A 24,785-nucleotide genomic window follows, 5' to 3' on the forward strand; every position below is an offset into this window, starting at 1 on the left:
TTGAAAATAAAGGCCAAAATCAAACAAAACCAAAAAAAAAAGAATCACCAAACTTCTTTTTGTTGCCTTAAATGTCTATAGAACACCAATGTGTGAAAAGATTAAAATAAATACCCATTTAGTCTAACAGATAAGTTTACATTCTAAAAACTTGGTATGTTACATACAATTGTTTGTGTAAAATATACCACTAAATTAATGATTGCAACAAAAACAAATTTACTTTTAGAAAAGCCAGTGCACTAGTACTGTGTATTCACTACTTAGTAGAAACAGTTACTAAGTTTTAATAACCCGTGGTGTGTGTTCTTGATTTAGTATCCCTCAAATACTTGATATCACAGCAACGAGCCTGATTTATTTTCAGTACACAGTATCTACCTTTAAAATGGATCATCATCATATACACTTACCTATGTTATTTTGAACTTATTTACTGATTTTTCTCTTTTGAATTTACATGGGCTTTAATTAATTGAAGATTATTTTAGGAAACTAATTGCTATCCTGATTCCCAGGCAGTTTGGTTAGTTTTGTGTGACACTTTTTTTTTACACCTATTTTGAAAAAATAATATGATGAAAAGATTTCTCCCGCAGCTGCATCAGAAGACTCGTGAGTTCGTGGCTGTTGAATTTCATTGTCGATTTTAATGAATCTTACCCAATTAAAGCATTGTGCCTATTTTTCCATGAGTCTATGATCAATACAATCGATTACATTTATAGAACGGCATAGATGTAATTTTTCTGGGGGTGTGGAAGATGAATTCCATGTTTTAATGTGTTGCAGAGCTGTGAGAAGCTGGAGAATAATTTTGATGACATCAAGCACACGACTCTTGGTGAGCGAGGAGCTCTCCGAGAGGCAATGAGGTAAGTCTGGGTCACCATAGCAACAGTCACAGATGTGGTAAAGAAAAAGTCATTCTTCATTATTGGGGGAACAAATGAGTTCATTGCCACCATTCAGCTCGGTTCTCTAAGGTATTAATTTGTCAGTGGAGAGACTTCCCTTGAGGCTGCACTTTGGTTTGGAAGCTGCATAAATGTTAAGCCTCAGTGCACAGTAAAAAATGTAAATGTTTAATTTGTTACTTAAAATGCTTACGGGGTGTCTTGTTTTATATTTATACTAAATTGTGCAATTGAATGAAAATATTGTTCATCTAAATTCTGTCTGTGAGTAGAAAATAAACACTGTGTGAAGGTAGCTAAGCTGAGTACCAGTTCCTAATTAATATATAACTTGAAAAGATTTACATAAAATTTCATCTTTTGTTATATTTTACAAGATTAAAAATTATTTTTTAAATGAATTACATTTTTTCAATATTTCAAAACACAGAACCATTTTCTTTGGATGCAAAGACCTATAAGGAGCCTGCTTTCATTTTCACTTAACATTACTATTTTGATTTTCTCAAAACTCAACCAGCCTTGCTTGCTATCTTTTTAAAAACAACTTTTAGTGAAGCATCCTTTAAATTTATTTGGTTACATTCAAGGAAAAATTTAAATAATATGAATAATTTCTGAGCAATAAGTTTATCGTCCTTAGAAGAAGAAAGTCACAAACAGCAATAGCCCTAAAAGTTCCCAGTGTGAACCTCACAGTGGCCCAATCTGCATTTGTGCAAAGAAATGGTGTACTTTCCTTTGTTTTCCTCAGGAAGCAATGTGACTTAAAAAGTTATCTTAATGCTTATTTATGTCAAATGGTTTTCAGGTATAGAAAGTTAAAATTTGAGAACCAGGAGATCTAACAGACTTGCTGGTGGTTTAAACACAATTTTGTGATTGCTGTCACACCGCTACCATATACTTTAGTTTAGAAGCCACTCTCATTGAGCAGCCTCCCTTTTACCATGCAAGCAGCAGGAGAAAGTAATTAAATTTAATAGAAGCTGCCCTCATTTTGAAGCCACTTCTATTTAAAACCACAGGGGGAGGTAATTAAATTTAATGGAAACAGTAGCTTCTACACAAAGATACATGGTACTTCTGTATAGATGATTATGATGTCACAAAAAGGGGAATAATATATTACTAGTGTGCAGGAGAAATTACCAGCCAGAGCAAGGGAACCTATTTTATTGTTAATGTCTTTGCTAATAAAAAAGATGGAAAAATAAAACTGAGTACGCAGTAGAGAATTTGTGTCCGTATAAAATGCAGTGGCCGTCTAGCAAAGTTTAAGTTACTGAAAATAATTATAAATTAAAAATGAGGTATAAAATATACTGTAGGAAAATCTAGGGCAGAAATTATGAATGAACTCCTGTTTTTAAACATGTCTTTTATTTTTTATTGAAAGCTACCACACTGTTATAAATTGAACATGTCATTTATGTACAGCTTATATTATACTGTTGAATATGTGAATTGTGCATACTAATATCTATTTAGAAACCATTTTTTTGGTAATTTAATTTCTATTCATCTTGAAATAAATACATAGACAAACAGGAAGACAAAGAGGATGCCAGCTCCCATGCTTTTGAATAAAAGAACTAAAGACTAGAAACACAGAGAGAACTGAAAGGGCCACGTGAATGGATGTGGATGTGAATGAGGGAAACACAGTGAACATAAAGACCTGTGAGCTACAATGAACGGAAAGACCTGTGAGCTGTGCAGGGGATCTATCCTCAAGAAGAAAACAAGTTGAATTGTAGGAGAACAGTAGATAAAAAGATTATAAAATTTTGCCAATTTCTTTTAAAGTAAATAATATGTAGAACATACTGAGAAAGATTGCTTTTGGAGAAGAAGTAGGAATGAGTGGATGGGGGTGGGGAAGCAGCTTTAATTACCTAGTTGGAGTGACCTCTGACCACCCATGCAATGAGTAGGGCAACAGCCCAGATAATTTAATTCAGAATTTAATCACATGGTGGTGAAATGCACTTGTTTACTTAGGCTGAATATTTTATGTGTCCACATACACAGTGCACATATGAATAAATGTCTGGACTCTCCAAATGCAATGAAATAGTTTAGCAGCCAGTTGCCTTAGACGATGTAGTATATCACTCATGGGCACCTTCTGTTTTTTAATACATCAATAACTTAGTCTTTTGCAAGAAAAAAAAAACCCCACCTAGACAGAAGAGATCTCAATGTGATTCAAGAACTTTCAAGGAGAAAAATGCATTTCGCTCTCAGCTGTGATCAGTTCTTCATATGAAGGGTGGCTGGACGAATGTCTGTGATCAGTTCTTCATATGAAGGGTGGCTGGACGAATGTCTGTGATCAGTTCTTCATATGAAGGGTGGCTGGACGAATGTCTGTGATCAGTTCTTCATATGAAGGGTGGCTGGACGAATGTCTGGCTCAGACAGGTGAAGATTTTGACTGATCCAAAAGGAGAGTGTTATATGCAGAGGGAGCAGGAGAGAGTGAAGAATGGGATGCAGAGGGAGCAGGAGAGAGTGAAGAATGGGATGCTGGAATATGAAGGTGTGCACTGATGGAAGGCAAGCTTTTGTGCTCAAGTGAATAAATTATTTTTCTCAGAAATGTGCATGCAGATGGACTTCTTTTTGATCAATATTAGGTCTCTTCTATGTCATGAATTCATAAGGACAAATGGAGCAGTCAGAGTTTCACTGAGTTGGAGGACCTCAGAGCAGGTTTGGGGCATTGGGGGACAGGTAGAAACAGCTTTTGGGAGCCTCTGTTAGCCAAGGGACTGACATCAGGAGGCTCACTGAAAAGATTTCTGGTAGCATGTGGTACAGGTCAACTTGAGATAGAATCTAGTGATCTATGAAAGTAATTTAAACTATTTCAAGGAATCTTTTTAAGAATTTTAGGGTATTTTTTGATGTTTTAGATTTTTATTGATTTTATTGAGCTGTACATTTTTCTCTGTTCCCCTCCCTACCTGCCCCCTCCCCTTGAACCCTTTCTCAAGGTCCCCATGCTCCCAATTTACTCAGGAGATCTTGTCTTTTTCTACTACCCATGTAGATTAAAATCCATGTATGTCTCTCTAAGACATTGTTGTCTTGTTGTCTAGCTTCTCTTGGATTGTGATTTGTGGGCTGGTTTTCTTTGCTTTATGTTTAAAAACCACCTATGAGTTTATAATACAAATAAAAGCTTTTGAATTCTAATATAGCCAGTCAACAGCTATCATTGACAAAAATCCCTATAAAGATCTAGTGAAGTTATTCAGATAAAGTACCCAAATTATTGAGAACATGCTGAACCTATTAGTAAGTGATATTAACTTTTGCTGTTTGAAAGGGGAAATTACTTTATATTCTTATCTCAAGTGGCTAAAGCAAACTTCTTAAAGAGTTAAATAAAATAAAAATTAAAGGGCCAGATTCCAATGTATTGTAAAGTGACCGTACTTTTGAGGCTTGATGAGTAAAGATAAACTAAATGTCATTGGAAATAATCACAAAGATTTGATTACATTAAAACTCATACATTGGAAAATATTAGCATTATTTAAAGACTTCAGCTAACTGTACAACAGATCAGAAAACGAACTTGGTCCATCACTAGAAAATTGTGATTGAGGCGCTCCAAAATATTCAAACAATGTTTTGATCTGGCAGACAAAAGATATACGCTTTAAAAGTTTGTAAAACTCTTTACAAGTGGCTATTACTTCAGTTCAGTGAGAAGAGCAATTCTGAGTGCTAAGATAGCCATTCTCACATTATCAGAGCCCATGAGGAATGGAAATTACTAATACACTGAGGAATGAAGTGTCAATAAACACTAAGAGCCTTCAAATAAACATCCCTTTGATATTAATTTACCATCTACAAATGCATTGTGCATAAGCCATAGAAATTGTGGAAAATATGAAGATTTTTTCAATAATAGGCTATATTGATCCCACTGAATAAGATTCAATTGTAACGTCAACCATAATATCAGTTTGATCTTACCTTTCTGTAGAGTAAGGTTGAACATTTCAGAGACTTGATGTAAGGCATGACAATAAGAGAAAGGAATAACCTTTAACCAAATGTTTCAATGTTTGTGTTTATTTTTCTTTTAATAGCATGAAGTAACTTTAAAATAATTTGCTTCTGTCATATATGTTTGTGGAACTAATTAGGAAATTTCAGTGCAGTCTTCATACATAAAATAGCAAAAGGGATGACATATGTACTTATATATCACCCATCCTCATGCTCCTTTTGTGTGGAGACCTTCTACAAAGTTTGTGAAAATGATTCTATTAAAGATATGTATCCAAGCACAAGGAAAAAAAAAGCCACCTTTTCCAGGTCAAGTCTCTGGTCCACTGTATGATAATGAATTTAGCAGTAATTTCTTGCCTTCCTTTCAGACTATTTTCTGCTTAGCTCAGCTGATTCTACTCTGTCACCACTTCAAGGTGATTTGATTTCTGCACTTTAATATTTGGTGCCTGTCTTGGACCGTGTAATGAAGGCTGAGGATAACGGGGAAAGAGAGGTTCTTTCATACATGTGTCTACTCAGAGTCCCAAAGGCAGAAGTGAACAATGAATATAGGTGATTGGTCCATAGAAATGATAAACAGTCGAACTGAATAACCCGAGAAGTTTAGAAGTTAATTCTGCAAAAGAATGTGATATAGAGTGTAATATTTTTCATTGAGAAAAACAAAAACGTAAAATGTTTTGGAAGTCATCATAAGGAACTTAATGACTGTGTAGAAATGCAAATTGGTTGGATTGAAGGAGCTAGCTCTACCAGACCACTATTGGAGAACCAAAGTGTCCAGATTCAAGCTAGTATTGTGTTAAGAGGAACTGGCTGTTGGGTGAGGGCTGTTGCTTCTGGGTCTTTATCATAGAGTGAAGCTGCCAGCACCTCAGGAACTGAGTCTTCTCCTCTTTGCTTGTCTTCATCACGTGTTGAGATTCTTGTCACTAGATGGAGATGTTGAGTTGTACAATTTCTGTTTGCTGGCTTTTTTCCTGGTGTGTGTAATAGTATTTGAAGGTGCAACAGAAACTCAGCATAGATGCAGAGTCCAAAAATATATTCTAACCATGTCACCTTAGAGAATTATTTCTAGGAGATATAATCAGTGTACATGTTTTTTTGAATCAAATCTTAAAATTGCTGTAATGTGCTTGATTCAGAAATATAAATAGCAACCTAAATTTTATATAGGAAGATTGAAGTCCACAGTATATTTCAAAACAAGGATATGTTATTCAGGTGTCCAAGACTATTCTGTGTCGATGTGGGAATCTAAGTATGTCTTTAATTTCACTCTGTTGTTAATATCCAGTATGGTGAGACCAGTAGGTATCTAATGCCCAAGTCATTCTACTGTGTAGTTGGACTTGAGCATTGCTTTATCTTTTTATTGCATCCCTTGCTAAACTAGAATTTCTTTAACCCTCTCTCCACCATAATTTGAGCAAAGAATTACCTTATTGTGAATTTTCTCCATCTCAATAAGAACAATATAACTGTTATACTCTTTATGTTTTGGAGATAAATATACATGTGCCTGTGGGTACATATGCATGTGCAATTATGCATTGTGCCTGTGTTTACTCATTCATTATATATACAATGTATGTATATAAAATCTCTCCTCCAAGTCAGTGGAAACTCTCAGATGAGAACATGTACAGATTTAGAATTTCCTTTATTGTTTCCAAATGTGCATTGGGATTGCAAGCATACAATCAGGTTTCATAAAATTATTTTATATTTTTAAAAGGAAGTTTTTAATATCTGAGAGTAGAAAATTGCAAAATGTAGTAAATGACTAGAACTGAGATAATTTAAATTAGGCTTCACAAAGATACAAAATGAATGAGAAAGGTTTAACAAAATATTTATACTGAAATTATAATTCAATTAATTTTAATAAAATATGATAACACTAAATTTAAATTTATATAGAAATTGGTAGGTTTTTCAAATAATATGGAAGGTAAGAAAATTTTCTTTTCTAAAATTCTGAATAAATTATATGATGCTGTCTGATTTTAAATTGTTTGGAATTGTAGCATATTTGTGCTTAACATTTCAGGAATAAATACACATCACTCCTGTAATCAGAAATATTCACGTATCTGCACACATTTGGAGAATATAAAATGTTTGTAATTATGTCCGTAGGTAAAATGCTGCTGCTCTTCTGTTTGACTTGAAATTTGATACTATATTAATGATTTGTTTTCAAACTCTTCTTCCATTGGCTGCATCAACAGGATCTCACTAAAGCCCCTCCCCCAGGTCATCAGAGTGCAAGTATCCCCTCATAGAGGAGAACTTTATTGTGATCATTTCTGTTATAAATAGGTATTGTCAGGGTGACGGTCATTTCTTTGATTTGTTTTCTGTCATCTAATTCATAAATAAAAACTCAAGCTGGCTACTTTTAGACATTTTGGAATCATAAGGCAAAAGTATATCATTGCTATATTTATAGATGATGTATATGTTATTATAAGTATCATTGTCGTACAGTCAGCAAATGCATATAGTTAAATGTGTGAAATGGTGCAATATAAGTAATTAATTTCATGTTAATTGTACAGTGTAAAGATCATTGCATGCAACACCTGTTTTCTATCACCTGCTTGTCGCATGCATAAACACTAAGCCTTTTTATTGACTCAGCTTTGTGAGGGAGACTGAAAGCAATTACAACCAGCCTGTTTAATTTTTACCATTCATGGGAAATAAGAAGAGGTACTTCAGTACTTTCTAATATTTATTAAAATTATGAACATGCAGAGCAACAATGATTCTGGATTGGTTATAAATTTTGTCTCAATTGTATATACTTTATTATACTTAATTTTATTTTATGTGTATGCATGCTTTGCCTGCAGGTACATGTGTTCATGTGTACTTGCAGGGCTCATGAATGCCAGAAGAGGGCATCAAATCCCTCATAACTGGTGTCGCACATGGTTGTGACCTGCCATGTGGGTACTGAGAACCAAACCCAGATCCTGTGGAGGAACCCCAAATACTTTTGACCATCAAATCATTTTTCTAGCACCTGAACAAATGTATTCCATATAGCATTGTTTTTACTATTTTAAAATTTAATTAGGAGTCCCACGTGAGGAATATTGATTATATAATTACGAATTATAAGTTCTGTGAAAAGCTAGCACAAAGGAATTCAAGTGCAGGTTAAATTAAATGTTTATAAAATCCATTATTCTAGTTACTGACAACAAAGCTGATATGTTCAACTTGGTGTGACTACTGTGTTCTATGTACTCCTTCAATAAGAGCAGCATTTTTAGAAAAAAAAAATCTTAATATTGTGAGCACCATTTGATGACCAATTTATTATATTTGAAATGATCACACACCACTAGGATAATTTATTGAAATGACTCTGCTACCAAGAACATCAGTAGAAATCACCAAGCAAAGGCCAAGGAAAGAATTCCAATTCCCTCTTCTTTTTTTAAATTTTTTTTTAATTTGTATTTTTTATTATTAAAAATTTCCTCCTCCTCCCCACCTCCCATTTCCCCCCTTCCATCTCCCCTCTCCTTCCCTCTCCAGTCCAAAGAGCAGTCAGGGTTCCCTGCCCTGCAGGAAGTCCAAGGTCCTCCCCCCTCCATCCAGGTCCAGGAAGGTGCACATCTAAACAGACTAGGCTCCCCTAAAGCCAGTACATGCAGTAGGATCAAAACCCAGTGCCATTTTCCTTAGCTTCTCAGTCAGCCTTCATTGTCCACTGCGTTCAGAGAGTCCAGTTTGATCCCATGCTTTTTCAGTCCCAGTAGAGCTGGCCTTGTTGAGCTCCCTTTAGACCAGCCCCGCAGTCTCAGTGGGTGGGCGCACCCCATGCAGTCCTGACTTCCTTGCTCATGTTCTTCCTCCTTCAGCTCCTCATTTGGGCTCAGTCCAGCACTCCAATGTGGGTCTCTATCTCTATCTCCATCCATCGCCAGATGAAGCTTCTATGGTGATATGCATGATATTCATCAGTATGGCTATAGGAAAGGGCCATTTCAGGCTCCCTCTCCTCAGCTGCCCAAGGAACTAGCTGGGGACATCTCCATGGATACCTGGAAACCCCTTTAGAGTGAAGTCTCTTGCTAACCCTAAAATGGCTCCCTTAATTAAGATATCTTCTTCCCTGCTCCCCTATCCACCCTTCCTCCATCCCAACCTTCCCATTCCCCCAGGGTCTCCCCATCCTCCCCTCCTCACTTTTCTCTCCCCATCTCCCCATCTCTCCTTACTCCCACCCCACCCCCACCCCCAAGATCCCAATTTTTGCCTGGCAATCTCATCTACTTCCAATATCCAGGAGGATAACTATATGTTTTTCTTTGGGTTCACCTTTTTATTTAGCTTCTCTAGGATCACGAATTATAGGCTCACTGACTTTTATTTATGTCTAGAATTCACTTATGAGTGAGTACATACCAAATTCATCTTTTTGAGTCTGGGTTACCTAACTCAGATACCTAATATCCAGAACCTGGAAATAACCTAGATGCCCTTCAATGGAAGAATGGATAAAGAAAGTGTGGAATATATAGACATTAGAGTACTTCTCAGTGGTAAAAAAACAATGACATCTTGAACTTTGCATGCAAATGGATAGAAAAAGAAAACACTATCCAATTCCCTCTTCTTATCAAAGACTATTTCTTACAGTCTAGATCTGCAGTTCTCAATATTCCTAATGCTGTGATCCTTAAAACAGTTCTTCACGTTGTGGTGACACCCAATCATAAAATTATCTTCATTGCTACTTCATAAGTGTAATGTTATTGTTATGACTTGTAATATAAATATTTGATATGCAGAATGTCTGATTTGTGAACTCCTCTTGTGGGGTACAACGTACAGGTTAGAACTGCTGGCCTAGAAGGAACAGGGGCTGCTTCTGTTTGCTAGCAGAGAAGATTGCAGAGCTGAGTTTCCTCTGGAAAGCTGATCATCTGAGATACAGGATTTGAATGAGAAGCTAATAGCTAAAATTGTTTAGGAGATAAAAATTGGTACTGTGAGGATTAGCTCTAATTTTAAGGATCTATAATTGAAGTGGCGCATTATGATTTTAATGTTTTGATAATCTTGTTAACGAGCTGTTGTGTATATACTATCATATTTTAATGTAGTTACAGAGCTTAAGTAAACCATAAAGTAAATTGCTTTTTGAATCAGGCTTTTACAAGTGGAAAATTAGTGGTTTACATGTTTTGAATATGTATTTTGTAATTATATTTGGCATCTTCTACAACTTAAGTAGAATAATAGAATAGATTTATAGATCATAAACTATTGTTTAGGAACACATTGACATTTTAAAGAAGCCATTATAGTCAGTCTGGGTGGATTTTATAATTTGGTAAGATGCAATGATTGGATTTCACAATTTCCCAAAGTCATTGCTTATGGATAACTTAAAATGACACCATATATATATATATATACATAAATGTATATATATATGTATATATAATTCTTTTTCTGTATTTAGTTTGATAAAATAAAACTCACTTTATTATTAAGAACTTGCAAATCAGAGACATCACATAACTATATTAACACAGCTGCCCATATAAGCACCTTCCCAAACACAAACTTTAAACACCTCGGTGAACTTTTATATGCATAGAGTAGCCGTTCCAAATCTGGAATCCATGAAGCTTCCTTTTGTATTTTATACTTTCACTATAAACCACGTTTTCATGCATGTATCTGGCAGAAACAATGGAAAGTCCACAACAGAGTGCACACTAGGAGAATAGTAGGTTTCGTGTTCTATTTCATGATTCATGTGTCCTTCATCTGTGTTCTGTCCCCTCATCATCCAGCATTACACTTTATTGTTCTCTCTACATGCTTTGCTATACCCACACACATATTTGTTTGCATATCTCTGCATATGTATTTATGATGGGCTATGATACACATATGAGGGAGAACATGTGTTCCCTTTTTTTCTTTCTGAGATGAGGTGGCCTCCCTTAAGGTTATACACTCTGAGTCCATACATTTCCCTGAAATTTTGAGATTTCTTTTTCTTTAGTGCTTAATAGTATTCCATTTTATAAGTATAGATTTTAATTATTTGTTTATCTATTGATGGATTACGAGGTTTACTTATTTCCTTGCTCTAGTGAACAGAACAACAATAAATGAATGGGTGCAGATATCTCTGTGGCAGGATATGGAGTGCTCTGAGCATCTCTCCGTGAGTGAAACAGCTGGGGAATATAGTAGTTCTATTTTTAAAACTTTTTGAGGAATCCCAAACTTATTTTCATAATGACTGTATGAATTTGATTAAGGGCACCTCTTACCCTACATTCTCAACATTATTTGTCAATTTTTTTGATGCCTTTCATCTGGAGTAAGGTGGGATATCAGAATATTTTAATTTGTATTTTCCAGATGACTACTTAAGTTGATTGCTTTTTAAAGTATGTTTTGACCACTTGTATCCCTACTATTAAAAAATTCATTAGTCCACTTATTAATTATCAGTTTTGTTTATTTGCTATTTAAGTTCTGTAATTTTTTAATTCTGGATATTAGCATCTTGTTTCTCCTATATCAGTGTGTATCACTGAATAGGAAATTAACATTTTATCCATTATTTCAAGTTACTATGATCCATACTACATTTTATTCATTGCTGATATTTAATTTACTCTAGGAGTAATAAATATTCCATTCTGACAAACAGTGAAGATAGTTAGTAAGTTACAGTTATTGTTTTGAACTTGTTGCTTTACTGGAAAGACATGGTAACAGATAGTTCAAAACAGAAGTAACCTGGCAGTTTTACACCAAAGTTCATATAGTATCTAGTCTTAGTATCCTGGGCCATTTGCTTCCTGTAGCTGGGCACCAGATATCCAAACCATCCATAGCCACATGAAAGAGAGATTGGTTCATGCTCCAACAGAAATATTTAAAACAAACAAACAAACAAACAAACAAGCAGTCAGCTGCATTGACCTCAGGAGTGTACTATTATCCTTCTTGGTTGGGATTAAAATGATTTCGATATCTCATAGACTAAAACACTGTGAAATCGTTTAATTTCAGTAAGAACCTGGCTGAAGAACACTAGTATATGTGTTATAATATCTTAATTTCTGGGATAGTCCTTGAAATTGAATTATTCATTCAAGAAAATAAGCAGGTTTAACAATAAATGATATAATCTAGTTTATAAAGTTACCAATATGCAATCTAGGTGAAGAATAAGTATCAGGGCTCCTGAATTAGAGGGCATAAATTTTATGTCATATGTATGTGGTTTGTACTTTTAACTGTGAAACAATCATGCAGTGAAACAGATTTATGTTACTCACTAGCAGAGTTCACCATAACGTGGTACCTCTGGTCTTTCAGTTTATCTGTTACTCTTAACGTTAGATCGAGAGTCACAGGCTACACCTCATGTGATGTCGTGATGTCCTCACACAGCTGCTTGGGATCCATCTTGTTGTTCAGGGCTCTAACTCCTGTACACATTATGTACCCTAGGACAATCTAAACACATGCTTCCAGAAATCTAATTATTAAACCTTTATTTAATAAACCAGGAAATAATGGGCACAAATGTTTTATCTATATTTTTAGAGTGAAATGAGTTCATACATTGAATACTCTAATCTCTTTCTTTTTTAAAGCTCTTAATATGCAAAGTACCAGTGCTTCTGGTCCTATTGCTAAGTTCCTTGTAACAGTTTCTTTGTATGATATCTTCGAAAGCCTTGCTCCTATGAAAGGCAGGTCCCTTTTCTGTTGCAAAAACCCCGTTTATTCTAGCCATATCAAAAATCTCTTAATTACCCCTCTCCAGTAACTCAGCCCAGATTTGGAATTAAATAACCTTCTACAAACATGCATGCTTACTTATTTTGTATTTCAAAAATCAAATCAAATCTTCTTATCATTTTCTCTTTAGGTTCTGGTTTATTTTCTTTCCTCCTCTCCCTCCCTGCCTCCTTTCCTTCTTTCCTGCATCCCTACCTCTCTCCCTTCTCTTTCCTCTCTCCATCCTTTCCCTCCCTCCCTCCCCCTTCTTCCATCTCTTCCTTCCCTCTCTCCCTCCCTGCCTTCTTCCTTTTTCATTCTTTAGGTGTGATTCTATATTGTAGAGCAAGCCTGCTTTGATTTCTTATCAACTTCATTCCTCATTTTCCATACTGGGAATGTAAGCTTGAGCTACCACATCCAGGTGTAGATGAAATGTGCTTGTGTGTGTGTGTGTGTGTGTGTGTGTGTGTGTGTGTGTGTGTGTGTGTGTGTGTATGTATACATGTGCACAAGTGTATGTAGGCCAAAGGGTAATGTAGGGAATATCCATCCATACAGAGTCTGTGCCTGAACCCATAGCTCACTGGTTTAGCAAGACTGTGTGGCCATCAAGCTCCAGGAAGCCTCATGATTTTTTTTTTTTTTTTTTTTTTTTAGACTCCCAATATTTTTTTTGGACAGGATTCAGTTCTTTTTTTTTTTCATTTTTTTTTATTAAAAATTTCCATCTCCTCCCCTCCTTCCACTTCCCTCCCCTCCCCTCCACCCATACCCCCGCTCCCTCCCTCTCCAGGTAAAGAACCCTCAGGGTTCCCTACTCTATGGTAAGTCCAAGGTCCTCCCAACTCCCCCCAGGTCCAGGAAGGTGAGCATCCAAACTGAGAAGGCTCACACAGAGCTCGTCCATGCCGTAGAATCAAAGCACATCGCCATTGTCCTTGGCTTCTCAGTCAGCCTCCACCATCAGCCACATTCAAAGAGTCCGGTTTGATCGCATGTTCCATCAGTCCCATTCCAACTGGTCTTGGTGATCTCCCGTTAGATCTGTCCCACTGTCTCTGGGTGAACACATCCCTCACGGTCCTGACTTTCTTGCTCATGTTCTCCCTTCTTCTGCTCCTCATCAGGACCTTGGGAGCTCAGTCCAGTGCTCCAATGTGGGTCTCTGTCTCTATCTTCATCCATTACCAGATGAAGGTTCTATGGTAATATGCAAGATAATCATCATTGTCGCTATGGGACAGGCCAGTTTAGGCACCTTTTCCACTGCTGCCCAATAAACAAGCTGGGGATATCTCCTTAGACACCTGGGAACCCGTCTAGAGTCCAGACTTTTGTCAACCCTAAAATGGCTCCCGTAATTAAGATATATACTTCCCTGCTCCCCCAACCACCCCTCCTCCATCCCAACCAATCCATTCCTTCAAGCTCTCCCCATCCTCTCCTTCTTTCTTCTCTCCCCGCATCTCCCCTTATCCCCACCTCACCCCCACCCTCGTGCTCCCAACCCCTGCCCAGCAATTTTGTCCATTTCCAATATGCAGGATGATAACAATATGTTTTTCTTTGGGTTCACCTTCTTATTTAGCTTCTCGAGGCTCACGAATTATAGGCTCTATGTCCTTTATTTATGGCTAGAATCCACTTATGAATGGATAAAGAAGGTGTGGCACATATACAGTTTAGAGTTCTACTCAGTGGTAAAAAAATAATGACATCTTGAATTATGCATGCAGATGGATGGAAATAGAAAACACTTTACTGGGTGAGGTAACCCATACTCCCAATATTTGAAAGCCAATGCTGTACTGGCTTTCAGGTGCTCTCTAGGACTCAGAACGCATGCCATCATATTTGTACAGTATTGTACTAAACTTGCCATCTCCTCAATCTACCCTCTGTGTTTCTTGTCATTCCACTCCCAGCCTTAGTATCTCCTTGTTAAACAGGTTCCAGCTAAAGAATCCATGAAAGAAATAAGCATATGGTCCAAATTAGGAAGCTGGAGTTTAAAGCCAGATTCATCTCTTTTAGAAATCTTATTCTCAGAAATTTAGAAATTTTATATATTTACGCCCAAAGTTATTAAAACAGTATGCTCTACTAAAATATTAGAGTATTAGTCAAATGCTACATTAAAGGATTGAAATTATATGTATTTTATTAAATAATATGTATCATACATAAAGACCACACAGCTAAATGAATATGTGGTGTTTGTATACTCAAATGAATAGATGATGAATTCATGTTTATTTGTTTTGAGATTCAATCATGCTTATGTTTTCTGAGGAGACTAAAATACTGTTTAGTGCACTTTCAAAATTTGGCCTTATTGCCATAAATTAGTCCTCTCCCATTTAAGGCCCATTACTTCGGCTGAAGGTAGAAGTACTAGCATTGATTTTATTTAGAGGTCTTCTATAAAGTTAGCCTTCAGTGGAGATGGGTGTTTGTCACTGAGCCACAAAGGTAATCCTTTTAGTCAATATCTGTGCTATGCTTACAAAACAATTATCTCCCCTGTACCTTCCTTTAGCTTTCGGGAGCATTTAGAGTAATCCCTTCCCCCCTTGTAGATGGGGAAAAAAAGATTTACAGCAAGGTTGAATTACTTGCTGGCATTGTATTCATCATTGTCATATTTTCCCTCCATATTTCATTTCCCTATCATTCCCTTATATGTTGTTTGTAATTCTGTATTCTGTAAGGGAATATTCCTTGAGACATTCTTGCCCAGAAGTGAGAATCTGTTTAACATTTCAGCATCTTAGATTAAAAAGATGTTTGAGAGATCATACATTCGTATATTTAATAGTGAAGCAAGGATACAGTTTTTTTTATATTGTATGGAGAAAATGTTAATTTGACATATGAAGATAAATGATTCCATATGAATTAAACATATTTACAAATTAAAAATATTGGGTAGCCAGTTGTTTCCATTAATTGTAGTCTGGCAGTTATTCCTTGAGGTGAGTCATTTTCCTAAAATGAAAGAACATCATTATTTTGCATCAATACAAAACTTGTTGTAATTCATAACCACTTGTTATTATTACACAATCTTTTACTTGTGTAAAATTTTGTGAGAATCAACTGTCCTTACTGTAATGCATTAAAATATTTGCCTTTCAGGGACATAACAAATATATTTGTCACACATGTTTTCATAAATGCTCCAACTATTTTAGAAATATATCTGGATCATCGCATTATTAACAAACCTGAACCTTATGTTAGCAAACTTGGGATTTCTAGACATATTTGAATTACCATCTGCCCCCAGTGGTTATTTCATCTGTGTGCCTCTGCATAATAACAAATTCATTTAGTATGGAGACCTATAGAAATGGAGTGGGTAAACAAACTGATAAGCATTTTAAGATCATGAGTAAATCTGTGAAACATGTTGTACATGTTATATCTTTATGAGTGCATGACCTAGTATGCAACCCATTCTTGTCTATGCCCATGTTGTTGTATTACTGCTCTGATATTCATTACTAAAACTGACCTTTAGATGCCTTCATGTTTAAAAGTTATACTCATACACACACAGCATATTCATCACAGATATAGAAACACACAAAACACACACACAGTGTAGCATAATTCATAAGAGACCATCTTTGTACCTTCCAGATTTATCCTTTTTGCTACAGAAAGCAACTATAGTTACCATCTCTGAAAACTTTTAAATAAGCTAGAGACTTGTCTTCTTTTTCCTTTCAAGTCCTCATGGTTTTTTATGTTACACCCTCCTCTTTCCCTTTATTGTCTTCCACTGTCTGTTTTTTAGTAACCTGTACCCTTTCTGTTATCTTTTCCCTTCAGAGGGAAACATAGGTATTTGTTCTTTTCATTTCCCAATTTCTGCAGCTCTCTCCTTATGGCAGTGATCACTAAAAAAAAACCTACTGATTTCAAATCTTACCCTAAGGAAGTATTTCCTATTAGGAAGCACAGCTTTCATTCTCTTGCTCTTTCAAACTTCTTACACCATTAGAATCATTTTTTTATTTCTTCATGGTTCTCTAGTTTGAGCTGAGAATATTGACTGGTCCCTTGTCATTACACATTCTGTCTAGAAGCTGAAAAAGTTCTTTCGTGTGTACCTAAGCATACAGGGATATGCAGCTTGTTCAACAAAGTTGATCACTAAAAGTTCAAGCAAACCAAAACTGCTTTTCTTAAAAATAATATTTTTTTTTCATTTCAATAAAAGCATTTATTCTGCTTCATATTTTCACCAAGATGCATTTCATTCAGACATTTTTCTTATCTGCATCCTTGGCTCTGCTGACCTCATACGCCTCCTTGCACTTCATCCAAAGGCACGTGTACCACTATTTCCTGCGGCTCTGCTACCTTTTGATCTTTCCTAACCCCAGGCAACTGAGTGTCCTCGGCAGACTTGAACTCAGCATCTGGAAACACACCACTTGTTCCCTTTACCCATGTAGCTACTCTCCCGCACCCCCACGCTCTCACTTTTATCTTGGCCTGGAGACTGAATATAAAGTTGGTAAGCTCCCTTTGCTCTGTGAGCCATACTTTTCAACTTGACTTATTTGAATTGCTATATAACTGTGCCTTTCCTTGTTTGAGCAAAATCTTTTACTTATTGCCAAATTAATACTATACTGTTGTGTCTTCTAGATACTTCATATAAAGAAATAATTCACTTCTTTGGTCAGAATTAGTTATTAATTGGTCTTGTTAAGTAAGGAGCAATTAAGAACAACTTGGTCCTGTCAGTTTGGCTTGATGCTTCAAAGTGTAGGTTAACAAATCCTAAGAGGCCAAGTTAGATTAGTTTTAATTGAGCTTTTTATATGACCACTTAAGCCCTTGCATTTCCGAAAGTATGTTTTTACAGCTGCAATATGCAACCTGTTATCTTCCACTTCCTTTAATTCCCTCTTCTCTGGGAAGAGTTCTGTGTCATTGAGTGTGCTCCACCTGGGTGAACACAACCAAATGACTTCGACTTTAGTGTAGGAAGATAAATATCACAGAGACTCTATAGGGAGAGATAAAGTAAAAGATACAATGTGGACTGTCTAATTAAGGCTTTGTGAAATAAAAACATCCATTTGTTCTTCTTAATAATTTTGCACAATGTCTTAAAATCCCAAGATTTCACAGATAATGAGGTTCAGAATGGAGTTTTAGAATGTTATTTATAGGATGCAATTTGCATGATTATATTTAATTGTTTCCTATTTTTAAAAATCTGCTTTTTTATTGGTGTTTTGTCTACCTGTATGCATGTGCACCATGTACATTTCTAGTGCCCATGGAAGCCAGAAGAGGGTATTGCATCCCCTGGGACCAAAGTTACAGACAGTTATGAGTCACAATGTGGGTGTTTCTAACCACTGAGCCATTTCTCTGGACCTTGATTCCTAACTTTGTACAGTTACATTCACAGATGTGTCTGTTTTGGATTAAATTCTATATGTGTTTTAAGTGATATAACATCTTATTGTATCTTTAGTATCACATTTTCATTAGATACTGATGAAACTCACGGAGAAGGTACTGTTTATATAAAAGCTTCAAACTGGATATAATAATACCCATGACATATGCTCTTTCCATACTCAAGGATGCCTACATTAATACAAATTGGAATTACAGAAAGAAAATTTACATTATAAAAATCGTTGTCCTTCATATGATGTAGTAAAACTTTTCATCACTGACTAGAGGAATAAAAAATCTTAGTTGCCAATACTATTGCTCAAAAAATTACTTAACTTAAAAGTTATTCAAATGAATTCTAACTTTTTAATTTATATATTTAATTTTGTGTGTGAGTGTATGTGTGTATGTGACACAGCGGTACAAATGTGGGAGTAAGGGGACAACAGTTCTAAATCAGCCTATTTTAGGGGGGAATTTCAACATAGTTATTTTATTCAAGCAGACAGACTGTTGGCCACATTACATGTATTAATCAAAGTAGGAGAAAACTAACTTCCCAATTTTCAAATAATAAAATGCATATATTTTAATTGATTAAAAATGTTATTCAGATAACATTTGAAATATTTTTCATCTCTTTGTTTTGTGTAGTCATATTTCAAAGATATTATAATCAAGTACACCTATGTTTTTATTGTTAATATATGCATTCAGCTATGCTGTTTGGAATAGCTGTGTGTGTGTGTGTGTGTGTGTGTGTGTGTGTCTGTGTGTCTGTGTGTGTGTACATGTGCAGATGGAGCCCAGGGCTTGTTGTTGAGTGCCTTCTTCAGGTATTATAAACTCTATCTTTTAAAACTAGATCTCTTGCTGAAGTAGGCCTTTTTGATATAGATAGTCTGACTGGCCAGGAAGTCCCAGGTAAAAATCCGTCTGTCTCCACCTCCCCAATGCCAGGATTATAGGTACACATTGTCATGCCAGTTTCTAAAATTATTCTGGGACTCAAGCTCAAGTCCTTACCCTTGTTGCCATAAGGCATTATTTTTCTTAACCTACTGAGCTATTTCCCAAGCTCATCATTTTTCTTGAAGCACCTTTTTGATTAATGTCTTTAACTTTCTGTGGGCTATTTTGTTTTTTAGCCTTAACATAAAATAATCATGCACAAACTCTTCTGTTATATATAAAGTAAGAGCTTGAAATGACAAGATTATTACAGTAACTCAATGATCTATTAGAAAGAAGACTGTTTCCTGGAGGGTAGTCCAATTACAAAATAGTAAAACAGGAACAAAGCACGATAAAGTGTTTGTCTATTCGTTTCAGTAAGTTTAGCACAGCAGGGTCTGTGTCATTCCTCCTGGCTGGTGCAGCAAAGCTGCAGTGTGAAATGTGACTGCAAATGGGAATTATTTAGAGATATCATATGTAAGTTAATAACCTTAGCCATAGAAATGTTATAATCACATGGCACTTAATATACTTAATTTGCTTTTATTGTAATAATGCCATACCGTTGGTTTGAGAAAATGATGTGCTCACATGAAAAGACTGATGAACATGAATGAGGAAGACATGTTAAAACTAAACTTTAAACCATTTAAACATTACTTCTACTGGAATCAGTTTTTGTAGATCTGTATTTATTGCTGTCCTGATGAGCCTGAAGGTGCTGTAGGTTCTCCGAATGAAAGCTACACCACACACACACACACACACACACACACACACACACACACACTTTGATATTGCAAAGGATAGACATTCTGAAGATTAAAATTCAAGGATATATATAGGACTCCTATATATCATCAAAACACACACACACACACTTTGATATTGCAAAGGATAGACATTCTGAAAATTAAAATTCAAGGATATGTATAGGACTCCTATATATCATCAAAACATTCATTGTATGAATCTGTGGAAATGTAATTCTTCTTTTTATGACAAGAAGTCTATGTACATGAAAGGTCAACTATGTTAGGGAGGACAAATAGTAGGCCAGATGACCACATTGAAAATAATCAGATAAACCTGGATTATATTATGTATATTACATCAATTATATGTCAGCAATAGAAGGGGCCTCTTTGAAAGGTTGAAATTAGGGGAGAGGAGAGAGAAGAATAGCAAAAGGAGGGAGGGCGGAGGCGATGAGAGGGTATTGATGTATGAATGGAATTAAATAGACAACACATCTAAATGAAAATGTCTTCCAATGGCTTATCATTATGCGCAAACATATATGTTTAAAGTAAATAAATAAGAAGAAGATTAAGGTGCCCCAAGTCACATGACCAAGACAGTAATTTTGAAAAATCAGTGAATAGTGTGAGGGAAAAGTCTCTGAGCAATAGGTCTGAAGCATCAGGAGGACGTGGCTGCTTTGGGAAGTGGCAACAGCTTCTGACTAAGTGACTCTTTCTGCTCTGCGCGAGTTCGAAGTCTTTGCTGGAGACAGATAACTCTGAACCTGAGCAAACACGCCTTGTGATTGCAGGCAGCATGGGGTGCGGTGCAGACTGCTGATGGAGAAAGTGGACAGGGAGAGCAGCCTCCCTGCCCTGCTCTCGACTTCCTGATATCGCTTACCAGGGCGGAAAACATTGTCTCAGTTGTGTGTTCATATGTTCATAATTAGATAGTTTTAGAAACCTGAAAGACTTCACTAGAGTCAACTACCAGATTTGTGCCATCCTCCAACTGCAGAGCTGTTTGGGAGGCGATTTCACTGCCAAGCCCCCTGAATGTGAAACCTGAACAGCATGAATCCATCTCTCCACCTCACACACCAACCTCAGCCCACTGCAATCTGGCATCCTTGCTGCTCTAGGTTTGTGACATACATGGTGCTCTTTAAGTGTAAAAGCTCAATTGACATGCTGATAGGTTTTAATTTCATTTATTTTGTTGTTGACCTTTTATATCCCACTTTCTTCAAAAGGGAATCAAAGCAGACTTTGTATGATGCTTGCATGGAAATTTTGATAGTACTGGTGAATAAGAAAACGAATAATATTTATTAAGTCTGCAACTAAACAAGAAAGGCATGAAGACATAAAACCATGCTAATCCGAGGGTAGCTATTGTACATAAATGACTATTAAATTAGAAGAAAATGAGGTCAACATTAAATAAATTTTTTAAAATCAGGGAAAAAATTGAAAGAGGAAAATTGGCTTTTTTTCATTTTTAGATTGGGGGTACAGATTATCTACGTGTCCCGCTTCTTCATTTTCACTTCTTTCAAATGTGACCATCTTACTTTTATCTACCTTGCTACCAGAGAAAACTGCAACCCTATTATACAATCAGCACTTCTTAGTCACATTCCCACTTTCCTTTATTCAGGAGACTCATGACTGAGTTACTGTATATCTTACTTATTTGTCTTCATTAATCACACAATCAAATGTAAGCTTCATTAAGAAAAAAGGCTGCATCTTTGTTACTCACACAGTCTTGTAGATAGAGCAGTTCCCCAGTAATATGGGCATTTCTGAACATTGCAAATTCTCAGTAAGCACAGGATGAGTGAAAGGGATCAATGGGCTTAATAATGCACATGTTGGACAAGTCAAAAAATAACACAAGAGGGGCGATGGATGCATAGATAATAGATGGATGGATGGATGGATGACAGATGGCATATAGATCAATGATCAATGGATCGATGGTATATGTTAGATATAGATGAGATGATAGGTAGATGGGTTTATAAATACATGATAGGTTGTCAGATGAGAGATAATATATAGTGATAGATAGTTAGAGAGATGATGGATAGGTAATTGGAGGATAGAAGAGATATAGATACTTATGCTATTTCTTCATAGCCAACTGAACTCTCTGACATCTTTGTACATTGACAGTAATATGTTTATGGTGAGCTTCAGGTACTGAACTAATTCCCTCCCATGTTCCCTTAGCCAAATAGCATCACTTGGTATTACTGTATGAGCTTACTAATTTTTCAGTGGGGAAACAAGAATTTAGTTGATAAGAATTGGAATAGGTTATGGAATGAATGAGCAAGTTGATAAAATAATGATGAGAGAGAAAATGGAGATAGTATAAATAAGAAACTTTTTTCCTACCCGTGACAGTAGGAGCACATAACTAGTAACAGGGAGCTTTAAGAAACAATACAAGAGGAGATAACATGCATAAGTAATTAATCATAAGATACACATTTGATAGAATCACCTAACAATAAATGGGGATAAATGGCCAGAGAAAGGACCAGTGGTTATAACTGGACTTAGGTAGGTGTGAAAGTTCTATTTGGAGTCCCCAAACTCTACTTTTAAAAGTCAATGATGTAGACATTTTGTTGTTGTGGTGGTGGTTTGTTTTTCAAGTGAGGATGAAGGAATGTAACAAGACTGGAAAAGAAAGCAAAAGAGAAAGAACATTTTATGGAGTTTGTTCTAGAAAAGAGAAGAATAGCAGTTAGATCAAAGAAATAAACTCGGTTTCTATGCAGTTCCAACTGCTCAGTGACCTGCTGAAGGTGACACTATGACCCCAGGTTTCAGCATGTAGGCAATTTTCTCCCTGTGTGTAGAGGTTTTCACCAATGGTTTAGAAGGGAGGAAAGAAGGAAGAGCTGAAAAACAGAGGAAACCAGGTTCCTTGGTCAAAGTTTATTTGGGACTATGATAGAGCTTAAACAGGAAAATCAGGGATGAACCGAATTACAAAAAAAAGGAGAAGCATAATAATGATGATAATGATGACGATGATAGTAATAATTAGTAAAATGCTGGTAGTGATAGTGGTTTGTAGCTTGTGAACTCTGTGTCAAGAGCTTTTTCTGCATATTCTGTATAATTCTCATAATAATGAAGATTATTATGTCTATCATGCTATAATGCGAACAAAGTAGTATGCTCACGCCTGTGAAGTCAAAATCACTAACAGATAAGAAATTTTGCATAAGAAAACAAAGAAGGGCTTCCGGCTGCCTGCTGTCTGAGTCCTCCTGTTTTGTCTTTATCCATAACCACTCTGCTATACACATCGTACACAGGTCCAGCTGAGGCCCTGCTCTCATCAAGAGCCTGCCCTAATGGGGTAATTGACCAAGCCAAATGGGTAGTTTGGGGAATCTGGTTGGGATGTTTAAATTAATAAAACAGAGGGGGAAAAAAGAACACTGAGATGACAACATGGTTCTATTTTAAAGAACGTGGGCTTTTTTTTTCCTTTCTGCTCTTCTCCAATGGAACAATTCGACGCCACAGGTACAAAATAGTTTAGTCACATTTACTGAAGATTATCCTTTACATGGGCCATTTTTGAGACAAAAGGGTTTTGATAAGACATTGAAACCCTTGTAATTTTGTTATAGATTTTTAAGAAAATGGGTTAAAGTATTCTCAGTGGAATCTCTGTGGGAAAGCATCTTGAGGGACAATCTCAAACACTGGGTCAGACTGGGATAAAGACCAAAATCATAGAGTCAGGAAAACACATATTTTATTTCAGATTGTAATGGATCACATAATTTGTTCTTCACCTTTGCTATTTCAGATAAACCAACGTGGCACTTCCAAAGGTTACATTTTTTTTGGCCACCCATGGAGTGAAATCTTAAACTATTTTTGATATAATCATTAAATTAAGTATAAAAAAGTAATATGACTTTTGCGATCTTCCTGTGCTTAATACTTGAATTGGCATGAGACTCTTTCTTTCCTTCCTTCCTTCCTTCCTTCCTTCCTTCCTTCCTTCCTTCCTTCCTTCCTTCCTTCCCTCCTTTCTTTTCTTTTTTCCTTATTTATTGAAATAAGGTTTCTATGTGTAGACCAGACTGGCCTCAAACTCACCTGCCTTTGTCCTTCTTAACTTTTATTGTTAGTCATTCTGTGCTACAGCTATTTTTATATGTAATGAATTTCAAACAGGTCAAGAAATTTGTTGATGGTGCTGCACAGAGTAAATGATAACTTGAAAACTGCAAAAGCATTTCACTTATTGAGTGTTACAGAGAATGTTTTTAAGCCATGGTTGTTGTCATGTTCTGTGACTATCTTACACATAAGTTATCCTGAATTTGCCTAGTTGATTATAAAAACCTTTTTTAGAAAAAAAAATCCTCCATAATCCATGTCTTTAGTTCCCTTTTTCTGAAACAGTTAATGGCATCTCTAGCAAGTTCTCACCTTCTGGAGACTTGAATTCAGAACAATTTTGGTGTGTTCACACTCACACACATGCACACTCACTCTCACACACATACACTTGCACACACACACAATCACACACATATGTATGTGTGTGCGTGCACACTCACACATTCACCCCCCCCCCCAGAGCTTTAGTGATGAGAAATGCAACTACTGGGTAGATAGGAGCCAGCTAAGATCCATTACACTGTTGTTGGTGACTGACTCTTCCAGAGGTTTTGTGAACTTGGTATTTTATGAGGTAATGTGTTTTACATAGCAAAGTTTGTAGAACAGAAGTAAAGACTTTGCAGTAGCTACTATATATTGCAATCTAAAAAAAAAAAAAACCGACTTGTCGCAAATGTTAGAATGCATTCTTATCTCACAATATTCAGTTGTCAGTTCATAAGCAACTTCAACTTCT

The 24,785-nt window shown here is 36.1% G+C and overlaps 1 protein-coding gene across 1 annotated transcript in view; it reads left to right on the plus strand.

Annotated features, from left to right (window-relative positions):
• The window catches only part of Dpyd (dihydropyrimidine dehydrogenase), a 780,348-nt gene that overhangs the window by 99,273 nt on the left and 656,290 nt on the right, over positions 1–24,785 (plus strand). Inside the window, exon 3 of the mRNA XM_038311847.2 lies at positions 793–875. Coding sequence (XP_038167775.1) covers positions 793–875 — 83 coding nt within the window. The remainder of the gene's footprint in view (positions 1–792; positions 876–24,785) is intronic.

Source organism: Arvicola amphibius, chromosome 14 (assembly GCF_903992535.2).
Source record: "Arvicola amphibius chromosome 14, mArvAmp1.2, whole genome shotgun sequence".
NCBI lineage: Eukaryota > Metazoa > Chordata > Mammalia > Rodentia > Cricetidae > Arvicola > Arvicola amphibius.